This window comes from Mobula birostris, chromosome 9 (assembly GCF_030028105.1).
Source record: "Mobula birostris isolate sMobBir1 chromosome 9, sMobBir1.hap1, whole genome shotgun sequence".
Classification (NCBI taxonomy): Eukaryota; Metazoa; Chordata; class Chondrichthyes; order Myliobatiformes; family Myliobatidae; genus Mobula; species Mobula birostris.
Window position 1 is genome coordinate 67,129,207 of NC_092378.1, and position 27,807 is coordinate 67,157,013.

At 41.5% G+C, this 27,807-nt stretch overlaps 1 protein-coding gene across 6 annotated transcripts in view; it reads right to left on the reverse strand.

Moving 5' to 3' along the window:
• Nucleotides 1–26,925, reverse strand: part of osbpl8 (oxysterol binding protein-like 8) — a 226,205-nt gene extending 199,280 nt beyond the window's left edge. For 3 of the 6 annotated variants that reach the window (XR_011887193.1, XM_072268210.1, XM_072268208.1), the window contains exons 1-2: nucleotides 26,856–26,925; nucleotides 25,175–25,265 (exon numbers count right to left, since the gene is read on the reverse strand). Coding sequence is in view for 5 of the 6 variants with exons in the window: in XM_072268210.1 (XP_072124311.1) it covers nucleotides 25,175–25,238 (64 nt within the window). In the remaining variant the exon portion in view is untranslated. The remainder of the gene's footprint in view (nucleotides 1–25,174; nucleotides 25,266–26,855) is intronic. The other 3 variants (XM_072268209.1, XM_072268211.1, XM_072268213.1) reach the window with 1 other exon arrangement.
• Nucleotides 26,926–27,807: the final 882 nt, after the last annotated feature.

Consider the following 27,807-nt stretch of genomic DNA (forward strand, 5'->3'; position numbering starts at 1 on the left):
TATATAATATTCTATTCCTTGTAATGGTTGAATGTTGTTTTTTTGTTGCATGTCGCACCATGAACAACACACCACAGCAAATTCCTAATACATGTAAATGTGTGTGATGAATAAAGTTGATCCGAGATCCCCTTTCCAAGCTGAATCTGAGCACGTGAAGTAGAACAAACCAGGCATTGCTTCTCTTTCTACCAAGCTCACAGTGCGCTCCAGATCATCATCACCCTCATTACAAAAAGTAAGGATTTCTCCTTGGAGCATTTTCCCAATATAGTGGATTCTGGTTAATTAGACCATCGGTTAATCAAGGCAGCTGTTATTTGAGACAACTCTTAAAGTACAGAAAACTAATTGTGAAAATAGCTGGGATTCCATTCGTTTATTTAGGATACTGGGCTGCTTAATTGGGACAGGAGACTGGTGCCAAGCTGTTTCTAATTAGTGTCAGTCGTGTGCACTTGTGTGTCCATTAAAAACTACACTATGCTTTGAGCGATCAGTTTTTAAATAGTGTCAGTTGTGTGTGTTTGTGTTAGCTATTTGGGCCGAAAGACACTGATTCAAAAAGCAGTGATTTTTGATCATTTTGTGCCAGGAAATTTATTGTTTGATTATAACATTACTTCACACAGGAAAGCAATGAAGGCAGTCCATTATCTGCATTAGGTGTCTGCACTGATTTTGTTCATTTACAGTCAATCATAACTACACAGAAAATGAATTCCTCCATTGATAACTATTAGGAACTAATACACAGCTCTGTAGAACTAAAATAGGATTGATGGTGTTCTAATTTGTTCTGTATTTCACTTAAATGCATAATTTGTTACTCTGTTAAATGTTTTTATCTATTACCATGAAACTTCTGCTTATTGAGGCAGCTGCTTACTTGTGCCAAAATGTACAAGTCCCAGTGTGTCCCAAATAACCAGAATCCACTGTCTTTTAAATCAGTGGTCCCTGATCCTTAATTCACGAGAACAATCTCCTTCTATTTCCACTAATTAAACAGTGACAGAATCGATAAAAGCCAAGGGACCAAAGGGTGTTTCAGGTGTCATTTATGCTTAATCAGCCAAGCATATCAAGTATGCAGGTGTATACTATCAATGCATTTTAATGTCATTACATTATTTTTTGATAAACATTATAACTTCATATAAGGGTCATTCCAGTTGGCACTTTGTTACCTTAGCCAAGATTTGAATATTGAAAACAGAATTTTAATTTTGGTTGTTTCTTAGGCTTTCTTGAGCTAATTTCAGTCGATTCATTATCTGCTTATGGTCCTAAAGTTCAAAGCCAAATTGTTTAATGCAGACAGTAATTCCTTTAAAAATCAATTAACCATGTAATAAAAAGTAGATAACAGCAGTTTAAACTCACACTACTGAATAAGATATCAATAGTTTACGAAGACTCAGCCCAAAATATCGACTGCTTATTCTTCTCCATAGATGCTGTCCTGAGTTGCTCCAGCACCTTCTGTGTGTTACACCGGATTTCCAGCATCTGCAAAATCTCTTGCATTAATGACTTATGCTGACCTTTTTTTTAAAGGTGTTTATGTTTTTATTTTCAATTATTTTATTCATTTTCTAAGTGACTGGATGCTTCTCATTCAGAAATATTGTGTTTCTTTATGGGTTTGACAGCTCGTTTGTCAAAAATTCTGCGGCAGTTTTCAGGTGTAGTTTTTCCAGGCTTTTGCAATCCTTGCCATTTGACATCCTTCCTTGATGGAGTGACATCAGTATAACCTTGCAGCTGACATATGGGATCGGGAGGGGATGGGGAATGTTGGGGGAAGGTTTTTGCAAAAGGATGCACACCAGATAATTAGGCAAGCAATCAGAAATTCATGGCAAAGTTTTAATATTTTCTGTTAACCCTGAGTGGCGTTTACAACAACAACCTTGCACTCAACACAGCAAAACCAAGGAACTGATTGTGGACTTCAGGAAGGGGAAGTCGAAGGAACACACTCTAGTCCTCATCGAGGGGTCAGAAGTGAAAAGGGTGAGCACAGTCAAATTCCTGGGTGCTGACATCTCTCAGGATCCCTCCTGGGCCCAACATATTGATGCAATTACAAAGAAGGCGTGAGAGCGGGTATATTTCATTAGGAGTTTGAGGAGAATTGATAGGTCACCAAGACTCGTAAATTTTTACAGATGTACCATGGAGAACAATCAATGTCTGGTATGGAAAAGCCACTACACAGGATCAGAAAAGGCTGTGGAACATTGCAAACTCAACCAGCTACATTATGAGCACTAGCTTCTCCAGCATCGAGGACGTCTTCAAAAGGCAATATCCATCATTAAGGAGTCCATCTCCCAGGACATGCTCTCTTCTCATTGCTACATCGAGGAGGTGGTACAGGAGGCTGAAAACGCACTCTCAATGTTTTAGGAACTGCTTCTTCCCCTCCGCCATCAGACTTCTGAATAGACAATGAACCCATGTACACAAACTCAATACCTTTTTTCTTTTCTTGCTCTCTTTATGCAGTACTAATTTATAAATATTTATTATTGTAATTTATAGTTTTATTATGTATTGCAATGTACTGCTGCCTCAAGACAGCAAATTTCATGACATGTGCCGGTGATATTAAACCTGATTCTGACAAACAGAGAAAATTCAGGTTTTTATTTGTCTTCTGTTTATCAATCACGTTATCTCCAATTAACTTAAAGCCTTCATGTAAACATAAGATACATAATATAACATGAAAAGACTTTTTATACAGAATGAACCAATTAAACTTAAGCACAACAAAAGATTGACAATTACACCAGGATCTCAACTTTAGATAGAGAGAAGAAAGTCATCATGTGTTCAATGTTAAATGTAGTCTTGTACCATTTCCAATACTATTCAACAATCTAACAGTAAACTTGATATATGGCAATACTATTAATATTCTACAGTTGATATCAAACAAGTTTGCCCCATTTCAGTACGGAATAAAGATCAATACTTACACTGGACTTTAGTGGTAGATACTTCAGATTACAAATGTTTTTAGTCAAGCAACAGACTTCATGAAGTGGCAAACAGTAATCTACTGCATTCACATCCCTTTCTCAATCTCTCCTGTCCCACAAGAGTCAACGGTAAAATGGAATGAGGAAATAATCAGGTAGAATCATTGCAACCACTTAAGCACTAGCTCACTCAAAAAAAGGCGGGGAATATACCAGACCGCTGTATCATTTGTTAACAACGTTTAAAGGTAAACTTAGGTGCCAACTGTGTTTGTAGCCAAGACCATTTATTATAACAAAGAAATATCAGCAAATATTTTTAAAACATTCAATATAAATGAATGGCAACGTCAGCCAATGCAGGGGACGTAAATCTATATTATGCCAACAAAGCACAAGATTAATAACCTTTTTTATTTAAATGTTGAAAGACTTAACAGAATATTAAATCATACAACAAAAGATGTCAATTATAAAGTAATGGTGATGTGCAACATAAAACAATTCTGTCTTCATTTTGAAACTGGATGATCAAATCACCAGACATTGCATAACAAAGTATGTTGCGTTCAACTTAAAGGAGAAAATAAGTAAGTGAGCTAACTCTGTGATAATGTGATAGCCCTGCCCATTTTGACCTTTATATGATTTTGCAAGCTTTCTACAGTACCTTGTATTCAACTCCAAACCCTTCATTCACATAAGTGTTACAACCAGCAATTTTGATCTGAGAATTTTTATTTTTGAATTACATGCTTCTTTTTTTCCACAGTAGAGCTCCAAAAACAGAGAAAATCATAGAGCACAAAAAACTAAAAAAATCAAAACCTGAAATGCCAGCACTTCAAAATGCTCAGTACTTAGTTGAACCACCTCTTGTAGCTATTACAACCAGTAGTCATAGAAACATAGAAAACCTACAGCACAATACAGGCCCTTCGGCCCATAGAGTTGTGGCGAACATGTCCCTACCTTAGAAATTACTAGACTTACCTATAGCCCTCTATTTTACTAAGCTCCATGTACCTATCTAAAAGTCTCTTAAAAGTCCTTTTGGAGAAGTCTCTATTAGCTTTGTCCAATGTGATGGAGCAACATTTGCCCATTTCTCCTTGCAAAATTGCTCAAGCTGTGCCAGGTTAGTTAGACAGTGGCAGTGGACACCAATCTTGAGGTCTTGCCAGAGATGCTCAATCAGGTTAATGTCAGGACTCTGACTGGGCCACTCAAGGATATCAATTTTCTTCATTTGAAACCACTCCACGGTTACTCTGGCAGTGTGCTTTGGGTCGTTGTCCTGCTGAAAGTCAAACTTCCTCCCTAGTTTAAGCTTTCTGGCAGAGGCGAGTGGGTTTTTATCCAGGATCTCTCTGTATTTAGCAGCATTCATCTTCTCATCAATCTTCTCATCAATCCTAACCAAATTTTCAGTCCCCGCTGCTGAAAAGCACCCACATAGCATGATCCACCTCCACCATACTTTACAATAGGGATGGTGTTATCTGCTTGATGCACAGTATTAGATTTACGCCACACGTACCATATAATGCTGAGGCCATAAAGTTCCATTTTAGTCTCATCTGACCACAAGACTTAATTCCACATCTTTACAGTATTTTCTAAGTGACATTTGCAAAATCTTTACAGGCAAGGATATGCTTGCTGTTTAGCAGTATGTATGATGTAAATCTAATACTATACATCAGCCAGGTAACACCATCCTTACTGTAAAGTATGGTGAAGTTAGAATCATGCTATGGGGATGCATAATTAATGGACAGAGACAGAGGTTCTTCGAACACCAACTTCTTTCAATTCTTCAATATGGGGATGGCATAATAGCATAGAAATTAGCACAACAGTTTACAGCGCCAGCAATGACTAATCAAAGTTCAATTCCTGCCGCTGTCTGTAAGAAATTTGTATATTTTCCCCATCACCGCATGGGTTTCAGGATTCAAGGTGGTTTAAATGTCATTCATTTCCAGTACATAAGTGTAAAGGAGAACAAAATAGTTGTTTCTCCAGATCCGATGCAGCACAAAAAAAAGCACAAAAGATAAAGAACTCAATAATAAAACAATATAAATACATAAGATTGATTGTCTGTACATACAGTGATGCTCGGCTGTGTATAAGGTGACTGACGGGAAATAATAAAGTAGTTGGGCTTTAGTGGGTGGAGGTGCTGATCAGCCTCACTTCTTGGGGAAAGTAGCTATTTTTGAATCTGGTTATCCTAGCGTGGATTATGTAGCCTCCTCCCTGATGGGAGTTGGAAAACCAGTCCATGAGCAGGGTGGGTGGGATTGTTCATGATGTTACTGGCCCTTTTCTGGCACCTTCTTCTATATATGTCCTTTATGGCGAGCAGGCTGGTGCAGTTTTGAGGAAGTTGTAGAGCCTTCCTGCCTGCCGTAGTGCAGTTTCTGTACCAAGCAGTTATGCAGCATGTCAGGATGCTCTCTACTGTGCATCTGTAGAATGACGTGAGTGTGGATGTACAAGGTCCACCTTGCTTCAGCCTCCTCAAAGCAGAGGCACTGGTGAGCTTTCTTGACTGTGTAGGATGTGTCTTGGGACCATGAGAGGTTGTGCGAGATGAGTAATCCCAGGAGCTGGAAACTGCTTGCAACCAATGTAAAGGGGCGGGGAGGGGGAGTTGAGTGGTGCGAGTTCTTCTGAAGTTAATAACCATTTCCCTTGCTTGTTAACATTAAGAAAGAGGTCATTTGCCTGGCACCAGACCTCAAGCTCTTCCACCTCCTGTAAACTGTCTCTTCGTTGTTGGTGATGAACCCCACCACTGTTGTATCATCAGCAAACAAGGTGATGTGATTGCTGTGGGCTCCGCACACAGCCCTGGTGGGGACCCGTGTTGAGGATGATGGGGAGGGAGGAGCAGTTGTGATCCTGACTGAGGTCTGTTCATTAGGAAGTCCAATACCCAGTTGCACAGTGAAGTACTTAGACAGAGGGGCAGGAGTTTGTTCACCAAGGTCACTGACACAATAGTGCTGAATGCCAAAATGAAATGCAGAATCAGCATTCTGACATCAGTGTCCCTTGTTGTCTTGGTGTGTCAGGGTCAGGTGCACGAGAGATGCTGTGGCATCTGTTGTAGGGTGTTCTATCAGTTAGTATTTTGGTGACTGACCAATATGGCAGAAATGAAGTTTGTGTTATGTGCCATTATCAGCCATCAAAGCATTTCATGTTGATCAGTGTCAGTACCACGGGGCATTAGTCGTTTAGTTCTGAAGGTGTAGAGTTCTTTGGTACAGGGATAACGGTGGCTGATATGAAGCATGTGGGGACAACAGCCCGGATGAGTGAAGTGTTGGAGATGTCAGTCAGCTGCTGTGCACACTCCCTGAGTATTTGGCCTAGGATGTTGTCTGGCGTGGCACCCTTACATTGGTTAACTCTGCACAGTTCTTCTCACATCAACTGCAGTTACTGCCCGACATGTTGGAATGAGAATGGGAAGTGGAATTGAAATGGGTGGCCATCGGGAGATCATGCTTTTTCTGGCAGAAGACCATGGCTGCCTCCACTGTCGTGATGAAGCCACACTCAGGCTGGTGGAGCAAAACCTTATATTCCGTCTGGGTAGCCTCCAACCTGATAGTATAAACATCAATTTCTCAAATTTCGGGTAATTGTCTCTCCCCTCCTTCACCATTCCCCATTACTGTTTCCCTCCCTCCCCTTTCTTGATCTTTCAGTCTCTTTCTCTGGAGACAGCTTATCTACTGATGTCTACTATAAGCCTACAGACTCTCACAGCAACTTGGACTATTCCTCTTCCCACCCTGTCTTTTGCAAAAATGCCACTCCCTTCTCACAATTCCTCCGTCTCTGCCACATCTGCTCTCAGGATGAGGCTTTACATTCCAGGATGAAGGAGATGTCTTCCTTCTTTAAAGAAAGGGGCTTCCCTTCCTCCACCTTCAACTCTGCTCTCAAACGCATCTCTCCCATCTCACACACATTTGCTCTCACCCCATGCTCCCACCACCCCACTAGGGATAGGGTTCCCCTTGTCCTCACCTACCACCCCAAAATATAATTCTCCGTAACTTCCACCACCTCCAACGGGATCCCACCACTAAGCACATCTTTCCCTCCCCCCCCCCCCAGCTTTCCGCAGGGATCACTCCCTACGCAACACCCTTGTCCATTCGTCACCCCCATCCCTCCCTACCGATCTCCCTCTTGGCACTTATCCTTGTAAGCGGAACAAGTGCTACACCTGCCCTTACACTTCCTCCCTCACCACCATCAGGGTCCCAGACAGTCCTTCCAGGTGAGGCGACACTTCACCTGTGAGTCGGCTGGGGTGATATACTGTGTCCAGTGCTCCCAGTGTGGCCTTCTATATATTGGTGAGACCCGACACAGACTGGGAGACCATTTCACTGAACACCTACGCTCTGTCCGCCAGAGAAAGCAGGATCTCCCAGTGGCCATACATTTTAATTCCACATCCCATTCCCATTCTGATATGTCAATCCACGACCTCCTCTGCTGTCAAGATGAAGCCACACTCAGGTTGGAGGAACAACACCTTATATTCCGTCTGGGTAGCCTCCAACCTGACGGCATGAACATTGACTTCTCTAACTTCTGTTAATGCCCCTCCTCCCCTTCTTATCCCATCCCTCATTTATTTTTATTTTCCCCCTTTCTTTTCTTCTCTCTCTGTCCATCTCACAATCACTCCTTGCCTGCTCTCTATCTTCCCCTGGGCTCCCCTTCCCCTTTTTTTCTCCCTAGGCCTCCCGTCCCATGATCCTCCCCCTTCTCCAACTCTGTATCCCTTTTGCCAATCAACTTTCCAGCTCTTGGCTCCACCCCTCCCCTCCTGTCTTCTCCTATCATTTCAGATCTCCCCCCTCCCCCTCCCACTTTCAAATCTCTTACTATCTCTTCTTTCAGTTAGTCCTGACGAAGGCTCTTGGCCCGAAACGTCGACTGTACTTCTTCCTAGAGATGCTGCCTGGCCTGTTGCATTCCACCAGCATTTTGTGTGTGTTGCTTGAATTTCCAGCAACTGCAGATTTTCTCGTGTTTGCAAGATTAAATGCAAGCTTGTTTAAGAGTTCCACAGTGCTGCATTCACTGAACTTTGGACATCTGAAATCCCTGATTAGAAACTTTCAAACTCTAAGAATTTAAAGCTAGCACCATTATTGGGAGCAGGAGAAGCCGTTGCATCTCTGTGTGCCACCATCATGGGAAAAGATTGTCTGGGTGCTCCGGTTTCCTCCCACATTCCAAAGATATATGGTTAAGGTTAGGATTAGTGAATTGTGGGCATGCTATGTTGGCGCCAGAAGCATGACAACATTTGTAGCCTGCCCTCAGCTCACTCTCACACTGTTGGTTGTTGATGTAAAACATTGCATTTCACTTCGTGCTTTGAGGCACATGTGACACACAAAGCTAACTGTTAATTTAAAAATTCTGTTTAATCCCTTCCATGGATGCTGCCTGACTTGCTGATTTTCTCCAGGATTTTGTATGTGTTCAAAGCAAACTTGGTTCCACCATAGTCAACAGTTGGGCCTGCAGCACTGATCACTGGGACACCTGCAAATCACAGCCTCCTAATCCAAAATAATATCTTTATTCCTACTCTTCACTTCCATACTTTAAGCAAATCTCAGTTCATAGTAGTACTGCGCACTCTAATTTAGCTTGATAAATACTTATTAAGCACCTTATCAATGGTTGCTCGAAGTTCAGGCTCATCAAATAGTTCGCCTTCTTTATTTTGAATTGGAAAATTAGTTTATTATTGGCCCATGTACTAAGGTACAGTGAAAAACACATCCTCTTACCTTGCATACAGATGAATTCACTGCAACAGTGCAAGAGAAAGTAACAGAATGTAGGGTTACAGAGGAAGTGCAGTGAAAGAAGCCAACAATGTGCAAGGTCATAACCAGGTAGTTTGTGAGGTCAAGAGTACATCTCATCTTACTAGGGGACTGTTCAATATTTTATAACAGAGGGGCAGAAGCTCTCCTTGAGCTGGTGTACGTGCTTTCAGGCTTTTGTATTCTCTGAGAAGAGAGTATATCTGGGATGAATGGGGTCTTTGATAATGCTGACTGCTTGATTGAGGCAGCAAGAAGTACAGAGAGAGTGCATGGGAGGGCTGATTTCTGTCATACGCTGAGCTATGTCCACAGCTTTCTGCAGTTCCTTGTGATCACAGGCAGAGCAGTTGCCATACCAAGCTGTAATGCATCTGCATAGAATCAGAATCAGGTTTGCTATCACTGACAGAGGTTGTGAAATTTGTTGTTTAGTGGCAGCTGTACGGTGCAGATATAACAAATTAGTGTTACAATGAAAAGAAATCAATACCTAGTGCAAAGGAGAAGTAGCAAGGTAATATTCATATACTTACACAAATCTGATGGTAGAGAGGAAGAAACCATTGCTAAAATGTTGAGTGTATGTCTTCAGGCTCCTGTTCTTCCTCTTTGTTGGTAATAATGACGGTAATAATGAGAAGAGGACATGTCCCTGATGGTGAGGCTCCTTAATGATAATGCTGCCTTCTTGAGTCACACCTTTGGAAGATGTTCTCGGTGGTGGGGAGGCTTGTGCCTGTGGTGGAGCTGGCTGAGACTACAACCCTCCGAAGCCTCTTACAATCATTGGCGCCTCCATGCCAGACGGTAATGCAACCAGTCAGGATGATCCCCACGATACATCTATAGAAATTTACTAGAGTCTGTGGTGACATATGAAATAGGATGCTTTCCATGGTACCAAAATCCTCAGTGAAGTACCATTTGTGATTTTTTCACAAGTTGAATTAAGATATGCATGGTAGCACCATATAAAATGGCAAAGGAATCAGATGGTATGATTTGGTAAAGAAAAACTGGTGAATAATGTTTTACCTACGTTTTCTTGTTTCATTAGGGTTAGGGTTAGGGTACACAATCAAACTTGTACAATGCAACACTCACAACACGCTGGAGGAACTCAGCAGGTCCGGCAGCATCCGTGGAAACAATCAGTCAACGTTTCGGGCCGGAACCCTTCGTCAGGACTGAAGAGGGAAGGGGAAGAGGCCCTATAAAGAAGGTGGGGGGATGGTGGGAAGGAGAAGGCTGGTAGGTTCCAGGTGAAAAACCAGTAAGGGGAAAGATAAAGGGGTGGGGGAGAGGACTCAACTATACCTCTTCCCACCCTGCCACATGCAAAAATGCCATTCCCTATTCCCAGTTCCTCCATCTCCACCGCATATTCTCCCAGGATGAGGCTTTCCATTCCAGGACATCTCAAATGTCCTTTTTCTTTAAGGATCGTGGTTTCCGTTCTGCCATCATCAATGATGCCCTCACCCGCATCTCCTCCATTTCCTGCACTTCAGCCCTCACCTCATCCTCCCGCCACCACAACAGGGACAGAGTTCCCCTTGTCCTCACCTACTACCCCACCAGCCTCCGGATCCAGCATATTATCCTCTGCAACTTCCGCCACCTTCAACAGGACCCCATCACTAAGCACATCTTTCCCTCTCCACCCCTCTCCGCTTTCCGCAGGGATCGTTCCCCTCACGACTCCCTGGTCCATACATCACTCCCCACGGATCTCCCACCCGGCACTTATCCCTGTAAGCGTAAGCGCTACATTTGTCCCTACACCTCCTCTCTTGCTACCATTCAGGGCCCCAAACAGTCCTTCTAAGTGAGGCAACACTTCACTTGTGAGTCTGTTGGGGTCATCTATTGCATCCGGTGCTCCCGGTGCAGCCTCCTCTTGCGGTCTACGAGTCTACGAGTCCGTGGTGGTCAGAGCTATCATGTTTGCTGTTGTGTGCTGGGGCAGCAGGCTGAGGGTAGCAGACACCAACAGAATCAACAAACTCATCCTTAAGGGCGGTGATGTTGTGGGGATGGAACTGGACTCTCTCACGGTGGTGTCTGAAAAGAGGATGCTGTCTCAGTTGCATGCCATCTTGGTCAATGTTTCCCATCCACTACATAATGTACTGGGTGGGCACAGGAGTACATTCAGCCAGAGACCCATTCCACCGAGATGCAGCACAGAGTGTCATAGGAAGTCATTCCTGCCTGTGGCCATCAAACTTTACAACTCCTCCCTTGGAGGGTCAGACACCCTGAGCCAATAGGCTGGTCCTGGACTTATTTCATAATTTACTGGCATAATTTACATATTACTATTTAACTATTTATGGTTCTATTACTATTTATCATTTATAGTGCAACTGTAACGAAAACCAATTTCCCCCTGGATCAATAAACTATGACTATGACTCTACATCGGTGAAACCCGACACAGATTGGGGGACTGCTTCGTTGAGCACCTCCGCTCCGTCCGCCACAACAGACAGGATCTCCCAGTTGCCACACACTTCAACTCTGCTTCCCATTCCCATTCGGATATGTCCATACATGGCCTCCTCTACTCCCATGATGAGGCTAAACTCAGGTTGGAGGAGCAACACCTCATATACCATCTAGGTAGTCTCCAGCCCCTTGGTTTGAACATAGAATTCTCCAACTTCCAGTAATTCCCTCCCCTCCCTTTTCATATCTCTATTTCACTCTGCCCCCTCCCCCAGCTGCCTATCACCTCCCTCATGGCTCCGCTTCCTTCTACTACCCATTGTGTTTTCCCCTATTCCTCCTTCACCTTTCCTGACTATCCTCTCCCTGCTTCCCCTCCCCCAGCCCTTTATCTTTCCCCTTACTGGTTTTTCACCTAGAACCTACCAGCCCTCTCCTTCCCGACCTCCCCCCACCTTCTTTATAGGGCCTCTGTCCCCTCCTTCTTCAGTCCTGACAAAGGATTCCAGCCCAAAACATTGACTGATCGTTTCCACGGATCCCGCCCAACCTGCTGAGTTCCTCCAGCGTGTTGTGAGTGTTGCTTTGACCCCAGCATCTGCACAGTATTTTGTGTTTACAAACTTGTACAATGGGGTGAAATTCTTTCCTCTGCTGTCCTAGCAGAATTTGAAGTCTCAGTTCAATGCAGTATGAGTAGGGATAAAGAAAAAGCCTACCTCAATGGTACATCTACCTCAGACACAGTACAATACATTAAGAAAATGTCAGACATCTCATGGGAGACTCTTTTTAGGGTTGGTTTGATGACATAATGCTAAAGTATTACAGAACAGAGGAGATTAACCCAAAACATCTGTTTATTCCCCACCATAGGTGCTGCCTGACTTGCTGAGTTCTTTCAATGTTTTATGCGTGTTGCTCTGCAGATTCTCTCATGTTGTTAAATAAGTGTGTACATATGAAGTCCAGACACACACACACACACAAGCACTGTGCTGGTTAATCTAAGCTTGTTTTACCATTGTTTTCCCAAGCCACTTGCCTCAACCAATTTTCCCTTTAATTTGTTTAAATTTCCAATTCCCAAAACAAATCTTGGTTTGATATTACACAGACACACTGATAAGGCAACATTAACAGATGACATAAAAAACAGAAGGCAACATAGGCCATTGTTTCTTGCACCTGCTCAAAGCACAGATATTCTTACACATTCGTACAACTCTAATATCATTATTAGCTCTCAGTAAGACCCCACAGTACACCCTCCATCTTTGTTCTCTTACAATCAAAAGAGGTGGATTTGAATACCTTTGGAAGAAACTGGATTAACCATTCATTATCAGATTTGGCTGGCCAAGATTGAGCATCAGACCTTGAAATTAATTTAAGTACACTTCACAATTACTTTGTCCACTTGAAAGTTTACTCTAATGTTTTCATCCACCCTAATGGAATCGGTATTGGCTTATTATTGTCACATGTACCAAGGTACATTGAAAAGCTTGTCTTGCATACTATTTATACAGATCAGATCATTACACAGTGCATTGAGCTAGAATAAGGTGAAACAATAACAATGCAGAATATAAAGCTACCAAAAATGTGTAATGCAGGTAAATGATAAAGTGCAAGATCATAATGAGGTAGACTATGAGGTCAATATCTATCTTATTATTCAAGAGTCTCATAACAGTGGGATAGAAGTTGTTTTGAGCCTGGTGGTATATACTTTCAGGCTTTTGTATCTTCTGCCCAGGGGAGAGGGCAGAAGAGAGAATGTCTGGGGCAGGTGGGATCTTTGATTATGCTGGCTGCTTTACTAAAGCAGTGAGAAGTACAGAGGGGAGGCTGGTTCCTGCAATATACTAGGCTGTGTCCACAACTCTCTGCAGTTTCTTGCAATCACATGCTGAGCAGTTGTAAACTAAGCCATTATGCATCCAAATAGGATGCTATCTATGATGCATCAACAAAATTTGGTAAGGGTCAACAGGGACATGTAAAATTTCTTTAGCCTCCTGAGGAAGTAGAGGTACAGTGAGCCTTCTTGACTGTGACATCAGCATGATTGGTCCAGGGCAAGCTACTGCTGATATTCACTCCTGGGAACTTGAAGCTCTCAACCTCAACACCATTGATATAGACAGGATCGTGTGCACCGTCCTTATTTCTGAAGTCAATAACCAGCTCTTTTGTTTTGTTGACATAGTGAGAAAGGATGTTATCATGACACCATGTCTCTAGGCTCTCCGTCTTTTTCCTGAACTCCAACTCATCGTTATTAGGATTAACACCCACAGTGGTATCACCTACAAACTCGTAGATGGAGTTAGAACAGAATCTGGCCACGTAGTCATGAGTGTACAGGGAGCAGAGTAGGGGGATAAGGACACAAACTTATAGAGGTCCAGTGTTTAGAATAACCATTGCGAAGGTGGTGCTGCCGTGCTTACTGATTGTGGTCTGTTGGTGTAAAATCAAAGAACAAGCTGCAGAGGGGGTCATTAACCCCCAAGGTCTGGAGTTTGGCATTGAGTTTTGTTACATACCTCAAGGGGATCTTGTGACTTTCTTGTGAGAATGATGTAATGGTCTTTTGGAGGTCACCTGATGTAATTTTCCCACCGATGTGAGGTCACATGATGACATGTTCACCACGGGTATAAAAGGGAAGACCTCAGGTGACGCAGTTAGTTTTTAGTTTTCCAGCTAGAATGTTCGTCAGTGTCTCTGTTCCCGTTGCGTATTTGTTTTATGACGCAGTTTCATTTTTAAAATGGAGTTTTACATTCTATTGTAAGGTACAATAGTGCTGGATTGGCAGTTTACCCTTTCTGCCAGATTCATTGATTTTCTGTAGTATTGGAGAGTGAAGACTTTATCGAAGTACAGGATATGAAAGATTAAGAGAAGTCGGGAATGTTCGGCAATTTAATAAAGGATCAACCTTATTGAGTATTCGTTGAAGAAGTAGCAACCTGCATCGAAGATAACTCCTGCCGAAACAGCAAGGTAGTTCATGCAAGGTGCTCTCTAGAAATTAAGGTCAGTTGTTTTAAGCCATTTATTTCCTCCATCGTGAATTCTTTGGACAGAACCAGCAGGGAAGTCGCGTCTATGAAGAAATCCTTCTCCAGAGAAGTCTCTCCCAATTGAATGTATAAATCTGTTGGACTTTCGAATTTACCATTTTAAGAACCGTAATTGACTTTACCGCTTTAAGAACTGTTTTCGCATTTATCGCTTTAAGAATCAGTACCGAGTGACAGTTTGTTGAACGCATAGCAGTTAACTTCTGGTTAAGGTTTTCATTTGTTTTTATTGTTTATACGTGTTTAATAAATGTTTGGTTGTTTTTATATAACCTGACTCGATTGATATTCATTGTTGCCGGTTACGTAACAGTTTGCTTGGAATAATAGTATTTAAGGCAGAACTTAGTCAATAATCAATGGTCAGATATAGGTGTCTTTACTGTCCAGCTGCTCCAGAGATGAGTGTAGGTCCAGGGAGATGGCATCTGCTATTGACCTATTTTGGTGGTAGACAAATTACAGTGGGTCGAAGGTGTTTTTCCTATGCCGCACCCGTTTCCATCGAAAATGCTCACTACTGTCTTCAACCCCTTTGCAACTTGAAGAACATGATTATACTGAATGGCAGGGCAGAACAGGATCTCAAGGTAGTACAGTATATGGTCATTCAAAGTTTTCAGAACATCTTCACTCCCTCCGCCATCAGATTTTTGAATGGACAATGAACCATTCCATGAACACCAGAACTCATTATCTTTGTTCTCTTTTTGCACTACTTATTTATTTAAAAAATTTATATATTTCTTATTGTAATTTACCGTTTTATTGATTGTTCTGTACCGCTGCCACAAAACAACCAATTTCATGACATATGTCAGTGATAGTAAAACTGATTCTGATGACTTATATGTACCCTTGATAATAAATTTACTTTGTACGTTGAACTTTGACTAGAGGGCCCAAGTGGCTTCCTCTAATTTCCTTGTATGTCCTTTTCCTGCTGTCGTTCATGAGCTCCGCAATTGTACTCCCAAATTGCAGCACTTATTCATTAATTTTCTTAAGAACAAAACTTTATTAAAATTCATTCTTTTTCCATGGTCTTGTTTATGTGCAGAAAATTCCCTTGAAGAGTGTATCTGTGAAGCAAATCTTGGACTATTTCCTAAGTCGTTTCTTCATAGAGCTTTACAGCACAGAAAGCTGTGCCTCAGCCACCACGCTCATGCTGATCTACACAAACTCCATTGCCTACATTAGAACATAGAATAGTACAGCACAGTGCAGGCCCTTCGGCCCACAATGTTGTGCCGACCCTCAAACCCTGCCTCCCAGATAAGCCCCCACCTTAGATTCCTCCATATACCTGTCTAGTAGTCTCTTAAACTTCACTAGTGTATCTGCCTCCACCACTGACTCAGGCAGTGCATTCCACGCACCAACCACTCTCTGAGTAAAAAACCTTCCTCTAATATCCCCCTTGAACTTCCCACCACTTACCTTAAAGCCATGTCCTCTTGAATTGAGCAGTGGTGCCCTGGGGAAGAGGCGCTGGCTATCCACTCTATCCATTCCTCTTATTATCTTGTACACCTCTATCATGTCTCCTCTCATCCTCCTTCTCTCCAAAGAGTAAAGCCCTAGCTCCCTTAATCTCTGATCACAATGCATACTCTCTAAACCAGGCAGCATCCTGGTAAATCTCCTCTGTACCCTTTCCAATGCTTCCACATCCTTCCTATAGTGAGGTGACCAAAACTGGACACAAAACTCCAAGTGTGGCCTAACCAGAGTTTTATAGAGCTGCATCATTACATCGCGACTCTTAAACTCTATCCCTCGACTTATGAAAGCTAACACCCCATAAGCTTTCTTAACTACCCTATCCACCTGTGAGGCAACTTTCAGGGATCTGTGGACATGTACCTCGAGATCCCTCTGCTCCTCCACACTACCAAGTATCCTGCCATTTACTTTGTACTCTGCCTTGGAGTTTGTCCTTCCAAAGTGTACCACCTCACACTTCTCCGGGTTGAACTCCATCTGCCACTTCTCAGCCCACTTCTGCATCCTATCAATGTCTCTCTGCAATCTTTGACAATCCTCTACACTATCTACAACACCACCAACCTTTGTGTCGTCTGCAAACTTGCCAACCCACCCTTCTACCCCCACATCCAGGTCGTTAATAAAAATCACGAAAAGTAGAGGTCCCAGAACAGATCCTTGTAGGACACCACTAGTCACAATCCTCCAATCTGAATGTACTCCCTCCACCACCACCCTCTCTGCCTTCTGCAGGCAAGCCAATTCTGAATTAGGGCAATGATGATTCGGTTAAATACTCTCAGTGGCCACTTTATTAGGTACACCTGCTCGTTATTGTAAATATCTCATTAGCCAATCTCACAGCAGCAACTCAATGCATAAAAGCATGCAGACGTGGTCAAGAGGTTCAATTGTTGTTTAGACCAAGCATCAGAACGGGAAAGAAATGTGATTTAAGTGACCGGCCATGGAATGATTGTTAGTGCCAAATGGAGTGGCTTGAGTATCTCAGAAATTACTGATCCCCTGGGATTTTTACACACAGCAGTCTTACAGAGAATGGTGTGTAAACAAACATAAAGTGAGCAGCAGTTCTGTGGGTGAAAACACCTTGTTAATGACAGAGGTCAGAGGAGAATAGCCAAACAGGTTTAAGCTGACAGGGAGGCGACAGTAACTCAAATTATCATGTGTTACAACAGTATTGTGTAGAAAAGCATCTTTGAATGCACAGCACAGTGAACGTTGAAGTAGATGAGCAGCAGATCACACTAGGTTCCACTCCTGTATCTAATAGTGTGGCCACTGAGAGCTTATGGCAAAAGAAGTACAACTGAATACCCTGCCTATACTTCTAACCCATAAACACTCCATTCTACCAATTTATAGGCCTCTATTGCAATCATTCTAAAGCAAGAACAATGCTTCACCTGTACCTTCCCTTTTCTTCAACTGAGGATGCTTCTCCACCAGAGCTGCCAGGAGCCCTGGATCATCTGTTAAATTTCCTACACTGCTTTGCCTCCCTTCTAGGGGCAGGATAGAGTTGAGGAATAGCACCTTCAACTTTACATAAAAAACTGCCCATTATGTGGCTGGCATTTGGGGCAGCTATGAAGGTCCTCCATCTTTGGAGGAGTTCAGGACTTCCTTCATCATGTCAGTAGCTTCCTCTTGGTTTTCAGTCATGCAAGTCCTGGGTGGAGACTTAGGATACCATCACACTCAGATGTAGAAAGATTCTTCATTGCTGTTTCTGTAAAAGTTTTGTTTTACCAGTCAGGATTGTTAAACCTGAACTATCTGCTTCTCTTCTTGTCCTTTTTCCACCTCTTTCACCATGCACTTACCAAGGAGGCACAGCGACACCTCTACTTTCTTAGAAATTTGTGCAGATTCAGCATGTCACCTACAACTTTGACAAACTTCTATAGAGAGTGTCCTGACTGGTTGCATCAATGCCCAAGAACAGAAAAGCCTACAAAAGTAGTGAATGCAGCCCAGTCCAACACAGGCAAAGCTCTCCCCACCAATGAGCACATCTAGAAGAAGCACAACCACAAGAAAGCAGCATCCATGATCAAGGACCTCCACCATCCAGGCGATGCTCTCTTCTCACTGCTGCCAGCAGGGAGGAGGTACAGGAGCCTCATTCCCTCACCACCATAATTAGGAAAAGTTATTAACCTGCAACCATCAGACTTCTGAACCAGTGTGGAAACTTCAATCACCATAACACTGAACAGCTTTCACAACCAAGTCCAAATACTTTCAAGGACTCTACAACTCGTTCTCAGTACTGTTTATTGATGAATTTATTTATTTTTGTATCTGTACAGTTTGCCTTCTTTGGTTGTAGTTTTTCACTGATTCTATTGTATTTATTTGTTCTACTGTGAATGCCTGGAAGAAAACAAATCACAGGATAGGATGTGGTGACATACAGCATTTTGATTTAAAAAATTATTTCAACCCTGTCATCTAACCTCTCCCACTTCCAGATTCTCACAAACCTGCCCTTGTGTGCTCATGTCCCCTCTCTCTGCATTGTAGAATCAATTTAATTTCTTGTTCTGAAGGAAGGTTATTGATTGAAATAGTAATGCAATTTCACCTCCACAGATGAGTGTTTCCAGTGTTTCCTTTATTTTCTGATTTCCAGCATCAATGGTATTTCAGAATCAGGTTTATTATCACTGATATATGTCATGAAATTCATTGTTTTGAGGCTGCATACAGTGCAATACAGTACAATACTATAAATCACAATAAAAACATTAAGTTGTACAAAAAAAAAGACCAAACTAATGAGGTAATATTCATGGGTTCATTCTCCATTGAGAGTTCTGATGATGAAGGGGAAGACATTGTTCCTAAGATATTGAGTGTCCAGTTCTGGTCACCTCACTATAGGAAGGATGTGGAAGCATAGGAAAGGGTACAGAGGAGATTTACCAGGATGTTGCCTGGTTTAGAAAGTATGGATTATGATCAGAGATTAAGGGAGCTAGGGCTTTACTCTTTGGAGAGAAGGAGGATGAGAGGAGACATGATAGAGGTGTACAAGATAATAAAAGGAATAGATAGAGTGGATAGCCAGCGCCTCTTCCCCAGGGCACCACTGCTCAATTCAAGAGGACATGGCTTTAAGGTAAGGGGTGGGAAGTTCAAGGGGGATATTAGAGGAAGGTTTTTTACTCAGAGAGTGGTTGGAGCGTGGAATGCACAGCTTGAGTCAGTGGTGGAGGCAGATACACTAGTGAAGTTTAAGAGACTACTAAACAGGTATATGGAGGAATCTAAGGTGGGGGCTTATATGGGAGGCAGGCTTTGAGAGTCGACACAACATTGTGGGCCGAAGGGCCTGTACTGTGCTGTACTATTCTATGTTCTATCTCGAGGCTCCTGTCCCTCCTATCTGATGGTAGTAATGAGAAGAGGACATGTCCAGAGCGGGTGGGTCATTTTTAAATTACTAAAGGCAATTTTTGCGGTCTCAGATATCAAATAATAAGGCAAGACAGAAGTCTGTTACTGAAATCAAATCAAGAGATCATAAAGATTGGGGTAAGAAATGTATAGTTAAACTAAATGATCCCTGGTGATACTATGATGAATGCAGAACTTTAGAAGTGCCATAATGAAAGGAATGATAGCTGAAATAGTTGAAATACTTTACAGTTAAGTGATTACAAGACACAAATGTACAATGTGTGATGGTGCATAGCAGAAGAGGATAATTGCCCTGAGCTCGTTAATTAGGTAGTACTTGAAGTACAGAGATTGATTGGGTTTTAATCATACGTGTGCTAAACCACATTCTGTAGAGTGGAGAATGTTTAAAATAGAAAATTGTCTTAGAAAGAAAATTGAGGAGAAATTACTCAAATGGAAGTCCTCTCCATTGACAAGTCCTTGGGGTCTAAAGTGACTTACATCCACTACTGATCTGTGGGCTCAAAGGTAGCTGAAGAATCTTCTGTGACATATACAAAATCTCTGCTTCAGGTGGGGTGAGTAATCAGGTGATGATTTACCTTGGGACATTGTGTACTCATTCTATTGCGTATGACAGGTCCTTGGAGTGCTCATCATCTTGATGCCTAATGCAGACTGTAGCAGAACATTTTTGGTGGGGTTTCTAAGTCCTTCAATATTGAATTTCCTGTGGCTGCCACCATTAAGAGCCCTCAAGAATAACTTGAATGGTGACATATCTCTCATGGTTAGAGAATTTGCCCAAAACTAGATACAACAAGCAGAAGGAAATCAAATCAAGTAACTTGGGTAGCTGGTACATTTCTTCTGGAAGGTAAAAACAGAAGAGTAAAATGAACACATCTCCAAGGTGTACGTACATTTTGCCTTCAACAATGAGCTAGCATGACTACTTAATGACTCCATCTGTGGGATAACCAATTGCTTCATGAGTCACCAGCTCCTTCTGAGGTTAAACCAGCCAGCCAAAGTCATCAACACATAGCTTCAACCTTGGAAGCAAGGTCAAATATAAATTCTACTCCAGCCTAAAGCAATTCCATGGCCAGAGTACCAAAGAGACAAACATTTCCAGCAAAATGCTCGGAACACAAGGTCACCATAACCAACACACCAGTTACTTAGGGAAACAAGCACATGAACTCAGAGCAACATCCTCAATCCAAACCTTACCAGTAGCAGATAATATCATTAACCATGCAAGACATCTGTAGGTCTCTTGCACCATATCAAGTGCTGCTTCTTCTTCTTCTTCTTCTTCATGTGCCTTGCGCGTTACACGCTTAGGCAATCGTGGCTCTCCATATCGAACGATCCCTTGCAGCGTCGATGATATCTTGCACACTTAGATCTGTTAGTTCTTTCACAGTGTCCATATATTTTCTTCTTTGCCTTCCTCTACTGCGTTTCCCAGGCAAACGGCCTTGTAACGTAAGGCATTCTATTTCTCCCTTTCTGATGACATGGCCCAGGAATTTATGTTTTCTCTCATTTAATGTTCTCATTAAAGATCTTCTTTTAATGGGCACGTTGGAGTACTGTCTCATTAGTTACCCTATCCTATTGAGTGCTATTGGCTGCAAATCCAATTGTGCTCTTGGTTGTAATCTTCATCAATATTAAGAACATAAAAGTACGGGTATATTTTGTATAGAACAGAAGTACAAGATAAATGCTCTAAGCAGGACACCAGTTTTAAAATTGCATAAACTAGATCATAAAACATAGCAGCAGAATTAGGCCATTCAGCCCATTGAATCTGTTCTGCCATTCAATCATGGTTGATTTATTTTACTTTCCAACTGCCTTCTCCCAGTTACCTTTGATGCCCTCACTAATCAAGAACCTATTACATCTGTGGCAGTGCATCAGATTCACCACCGTCTAGCTAAAGAAATTTCTGATTTTTGTTCTAAAGGGATATCCTTGTACTCTGAGGCTGTGCTCACTGGCCCTAGACTCCCCCACTAATGGAAGCATCTTCTTCACGCCCACTCCATCCAGGCCTTTCAATGTTCAAGAGGTTATAATGAGAATCCCGCGCCCCCCCCCCCATTCTTCTAACCTCCAGTGAGTACAGTCCCAGAGCTCTCAAATGCTCCTAGTATGTTAAGCTGACAATTAACTTGGGTAAAGTTACAAAAAAAACAAAACACAGACGACTGGAGGAACACAACAGGGCAGACACTACAGAGGGAAATGGACAGTCATTTCAGGTTAAGACCGCTCAACAGGTCTTCAGCTGTTGCAAAATGTCACCTGTTCATTTCCCTCCTAGATGCTGCCTGACCTGGAGCTCCTCCAGCATTTTGTGTCTGGTGCTCCAGATTTCCAGCATCCGCAAAATGTCTTGTGTCTTCATGAGAAACAAGTACTTGTCTTAAGCAAAGCTGCATTTTACAAATTTAGTAAAAGAACGTTTGTCTTGGCAGACGAGACAAAGGCTTTGGAGAATCAGGCTTTGTTATCCAATTTTATATGAGTAAAGTCAATTTAAGATAGAAATCAGTAGCACAATGAAGGAAATTAAATGCAAGGAGACAGCATGCCAAACAGGGAAAACAGGAAATTAATACGGAATTATTGAAGAGGTTAAGCAGATTGGCAGAAAAGCAGCGAAGATTCACAGTAATTTTAATTATCCTGAGTGATCTTTTGAAAAGAAAACAAAAAGCGTTAATATGAACGTATTTCTCAATTTATTACAAGGTCATTTTCCTTATTAAAGGTTACAAGGCAAATAGGTCTTATTTTTGAAGGGAGCTCCTTCCCATTTTTACAAAGATTGTAATTTTCAGTGTGACTACATCTCTAGTCTGCTTTTGAAGATTATCTATACATTAGAGAAAACATAAATCCATCTTTCCACAAAAACAGAAGACTGTACTTAGAACTAAACGATTTAAAATAGCCTCAGCAAAAAAAAAATAGAGAATTGGAAATATACCTAGACAATAATTGTTCCAAGCTCTACCTAGGATAAACATAATAGAAAGCTACGACGTCAATGATCTTTTGTTTAAGGAGGATTTTTACACTATTCAATTGCTATTAAGTCCAAAATTAACCTTTTTTTTTTGCTAGCATATCAAAAACAATTATATAACTGGTAGCATTCCTTCTAGTGTTCTAACTGATCATGGCAAAATACTTAATTCACTAGTCTCCATTTACAAACCATTATGAACATCTACTGCAGTCAAAAATATATCGTCAACTTAGGCAGAAGCTCACAGAAACATTTAATACTTTTTTTCTGGTTTTTAGGAACAACCTAACTCAGAAAAAGAGTTCATACTACCGTAACCTTGGAACAGTGGGGTGGCACAGCTGTTAGGGCAATGCTATTTTAGCGCCAGTACATGGCTTTAATTCCAACCTTGTATGGAAGTAATTTGTATGTTCTGCCTGAGACTGCATGGGCTTCCTCCGGGTGCTCCAACTCCCCCCCATATTACCAAGCCATACGAATTAGTAAAGGTTAGTAATTGTGGGTACTCTATGTTGGCACCGGAAGCATGGCAACACTTACGGATATCCCCCTGCAGATCCTCAGACTGTGTCGGTCTTTGACGCAAATGACACATTTCATAGAATGTTTTGGTGTTTCAATGTATATGTGACAAATAAAGGTAACCTTTAATCTTAATCTTTAATAACCTTTTGAAACTGGATTTAGAATTTGGCAAAGAATTTCATAGTGAATGACTCATTTTTAATGCCACTATGAAGCTGCTATGGAACAAAGTATTAATCTTTGGTTTTAGAGATGAGGCATGTGACCTCAAGGCATCATTTGACCCAAATGGCCGGGGTGTAACCAGCTTTAAAGCATAGAAAATACAACTCCTTTTACTACGTGATTAATTGCTGGCACAATCTGTTTCTTGATTTCAAGAAGTTAACCAAAAAAAAAGGAAAAAGGACATTCACACTGCCTACAACATGAAGTACACCATGGAAACCAGCCTCCTGTTCAAGGTTCACTTCAACAGCACCTTCCAAACCATCAAGATGGACAAAGACCACAGGTACAGGGGAACACCACACCTGCAAGTTCTTGTCAAAGTCGCACAACATCCTGGCTGAGAAATATACTGCAGTCTTTCATCGATGCTAGGTCTAAACAGCACTGAGAAGTACCTTCACCAGTACAGCAGCAGTTCAAGAAAACAGCTCACCACCCCTCTCTCTGAGGGGCAATCAAAAATGAACAATAAATGCTATCTTTATCACAACGCCTAGATCCCAAAAATAAAACAAAAGAAAGTGAGCAACGCACAACAACTTGCCTTCTTGAAAGCATAAAAATCTGACACGAGAGTAAATATCTTCCAATTAAACGCAATGTTTTATCCAGTGAATTTCTGAAGGATGTTTTCCAAAACAAAACACCCAACAAAACAAGGACTATGGAGTGTTGGCCTTCATTAGTCAGGTGAATGAGCTCAAGAGTCATGAGGTTATTTTGCAGCTTTATAAAACTCTGGTTAGACCACTGCGTTCAGTTCTGGTCATCTCAGTATAAAAAGGGTTTGGAAGCTTTAGAGAAAGTGCAGAGGAGATTCACCAGCATACTGCCTGGATTATAAAGCATGTCTTATGAGGATTGGTTGAGTGAGCTGGGGTTTTCCTCTTTGGAGTGAAGAAGGATGAGAGGTGACTTGATAGAGGGGTACAAGATGATAAGAGGCATAGATAGAGTGAACAGCCAGAGATTTTTTTCCCTCAGGGTGAAAATAGCAAATACGAGAAGGCATAATTTTAAGTTATTGGAGAGGGGAGATGTCAAAGGTAGTTTTTTTTAAACCAAAGACAGTGGTAGATACATGAAACACACTGCCAAGGGTTGTGGTAAAGGCAGATCCATTAGAGACATTTAAGAGAATCTTAGACAGGCACATAGATAAAAAAAGGGCTCTAGGGAAAGAAAGGGTTAGATTGATTTTAGAGTAGGTTAAAAGGTCAGCATATCATTGATGGCCAAAAGGTCTCTGCTGTGATATGTTTTATGTCCTAAGCATTAAGGCATTGCCTAAACCCATCTTGCATTGATTTAGTACCAGAAATTTCAGAGAGTAAATATACAATGGGATTAGTTTAAATATAATAAACATCTGGAAGAAGGGTTCAGCAGCAAACAAACCCATTGCTACAAAAGTGGAAACGAGCCCTCTCAGAGAGTCAATGAGGAGTCTCTGTACGTCCTCCCCAAGGAACGTGTGGGTTTTCCCCGGGTGCTCTGGTTTCTTCCCACAGTCCGAAGACATACCAGATAGGTTAATTAATCATTGTAAATTGTCCCTTGATTAGGTTGGGGTTAATCCAGGTTGTCGTTGGTTGCCGAGGGCACGTGACTTGAAGTGCAAAGAGAATCTACTCTGTGTTAGATCACTAAATAAATAAGTGCATTTGGATTACAGCTGAATACAAATTAAAACAGTGTACATTATCAGACTTCAAGAAACAAGCAGCAATTTACCATATTATTCCTATAATGGGGTTCACTCTACATTGGATATCAGAGCTAATCTAATTTACCTCAAATATCTTTCATTCCTGATTAAGAACAGGATTAGGTCATATTATTGTGCCCTCCCCCACCAAAAGCTAGCACCAGAATGTATGGCGACACTTACAGACATCCTAAGTTGGTTGTTCACGCAAACGAAGTAACTACACATTTCAATGTACGTGATAAATAAATGAATCTGAATCTGAAATCATCTAAAATTGTCTGCCAAAACTCACTCACCATCCAGGCTTACACATGATGAATGGCCACTTGGGCGAATTACTGCAGAATGATTAACATCCATGGAATTATTCTCAATGCCAATCAGTACCTGCAAGATGAGAGAGGAGAAAATGGGAAAGAGTAAAAAATTAAGAGTTTTCACAATGTTTTCTGCAGAGAATTATAGAATGTCATCCAAATTATAACAATGACACCATCGGTCATAAATGTAAAAATCTGTCATATTTGAAATGCTTTTGAGCAAATGCATTTTTTACATTTGTATGTTTAGACAAGTAGCAATCAGCTTGGTAATTTTTCAAAATCAATGTTCAGGAAACATCCCATCCTTTATCTTAGTACAATCATCTCAAGTCCATTTATAGGTTAGAGCAGAAACTTGTTCAAAGAAAACCATGAGGAACGTAAACTTCCTTTTGTGATTTGTTAGCTAGCATTGAAATGGATTTTAGGTTCTCCACAGCCACCAGAGAGGAGCATAAAATGTGGGTGACTCTCCAAGACTAATATTGAGAAAGGGCTGCGCAATCAGGAGCAGTTTCAGATAAGGTGCTAAGCCCCTACTGCCCTGTAAGGAAGATGTAAAGGATGTTGGTATCCTAGCTAATTTTATCTCTTCACCACCAAGGTATCAGTAAGATTGAAAGAGTACAGAGAATATTAACAAGCATGATGCTGGGACTTGAGGACTTGAATTAGAAGGAAAGGTTTGTATAAATTAGGATTTTATTCCCTGGAGCATCGGAGAATGATAGAGGCGTAGAAAATTATGAGCGGTATAGGTAAGCTTTTTCCACTGATATTGGGTGACACTAGAATTAGAAGCCATAGGTTAAGGGTGAAAGGTGAAATATTTGAGGTGAGACTGAGGGGGAATTTCTTTACTCAGAGGGTGGTAGGAGTGTGAAATGAGATGCCAGCAGAAGTAGTCAATGCCAATTCATTACACTTTCAGAGAGTTTTGTATAGGTACATGGATGGGAGGGGTTTAGAGAACTATGGTCCTGCTGCTGCTCGATGTGACTAGGCAAAATAACAGTTTGGTATGGACTAGATGAGCCTCAGGGCCTCTTTCTGTGCTATTGCATTCTGTCACAACAATTTGATAAATCTTTAGATACCAAGAGAATCAAAGGATTGGGGAGATGAGTGGAGTTGATGAGAAAGATCAGTCATGTTCACTGAATGGTACAACAGGCACCACAAGTTGAATATCCTACACCTGCTTTTAATTTAGATTCTTATGTTCACAAGAACAGATTATGTATGCATTGGAAACTTGAAGCACAGACAAGTAACATTTAATGAGTTTCAATATAAGTATGTCATATTGGTATTGGTTTATTATTGCACCAAGTTACAGTAAAAGCTTGTCCTGCATACTGTTCATACAGATCAAATTATTTCACAGTACATTGAGCTAGAAAGAGGTAAAACAATAACAATACAGAATGAAAAACTACGGAGAAAGTGTAGTTAAGGTAAACGATAAAGTGCAAGGTCATAATGAGGTAGATTGTGAGGCCAAGAGTCCATCTTATTGTACAAGAAATCCATTCAAAAGTCTAATAACAGCAGGGTACCAGCTATCCTTGAGCCTATGGTAAAGTATCAGTTGTTCATTAAGAATCTAACAGTCTGGAGGAGCCAAGGAAACTGGGAATGTACATATACAAACCTGTGAAAGTTGTTGATGCAGGTCACCAAGGCCACAATTAATTCAAACTGAGCTCTGAAGTTTTCTTCTGGAGAAGGAGAATTGAAATATCGATATGCTTTACTAATTCTATATTAAAACTCAACTGACCACAACAAGAAGAATATAAAGCATAAAATAAGAAAATTTACAAAGATGACTTCACAACTGGAGGCTTTCTCAGTTTTTTTTAATTATAAAGACCAGCGCCTAACTTACTCGCTTTTTTCCCTGACAGCATTTGAGCAATATCATATCCCTTCTGCAAGTCAAAATTGACACCAGACCCAGAAAAGTCTCCTCTGACCTGGATGAAAGCCTTGTATTTAGCCGATTGCAACACCAAGACTAACCAGCAATCAAGAAACACCTCCCAGGCACGGGGTAATATTATCCCTCCAATCCCTTGTCACACTCTTCAAAGAACACTGAGTCAATCATGAAATTTACACTTGCAGCTCACCATCCCATCCTGGCTCAAGTATCTTTGCTTTCTTAGGAGTTTCTTCAGCTTGCCACTGAACAAATGAACAAACTTCCACAAATGCACTGTTGGAAGTATTATAAGGGGGGATAATTTTAAGGTGATTAGAAGAAAGCATGGGGGGGGGGAGGATGTCAGAGGTAGGTTTTTGTTTTTTCCCCAGAGAATGGTAGCTGCATGGAACACACCACCAGGGCCGGTCGTAGAGGTGTATACAACAGAGACATTTATGAGGCTATTAAAAGGCATATGGAAGTAAGGAAAAATGGAGGGCTATGAGGGAGTGAAGAATTAGATTGGTCTTAGAAAAGATCTGCAAAACATCATGGGCCAAAGGGCCCGTATTGTGCTGTCCTGTTTTATGTTCTATGTTCTATGGCAACATTCACCATCAAAGAACCCCACCATCTGCGCCATGCCATCTCCTTGCAGCCACTATCGGACAAGAGG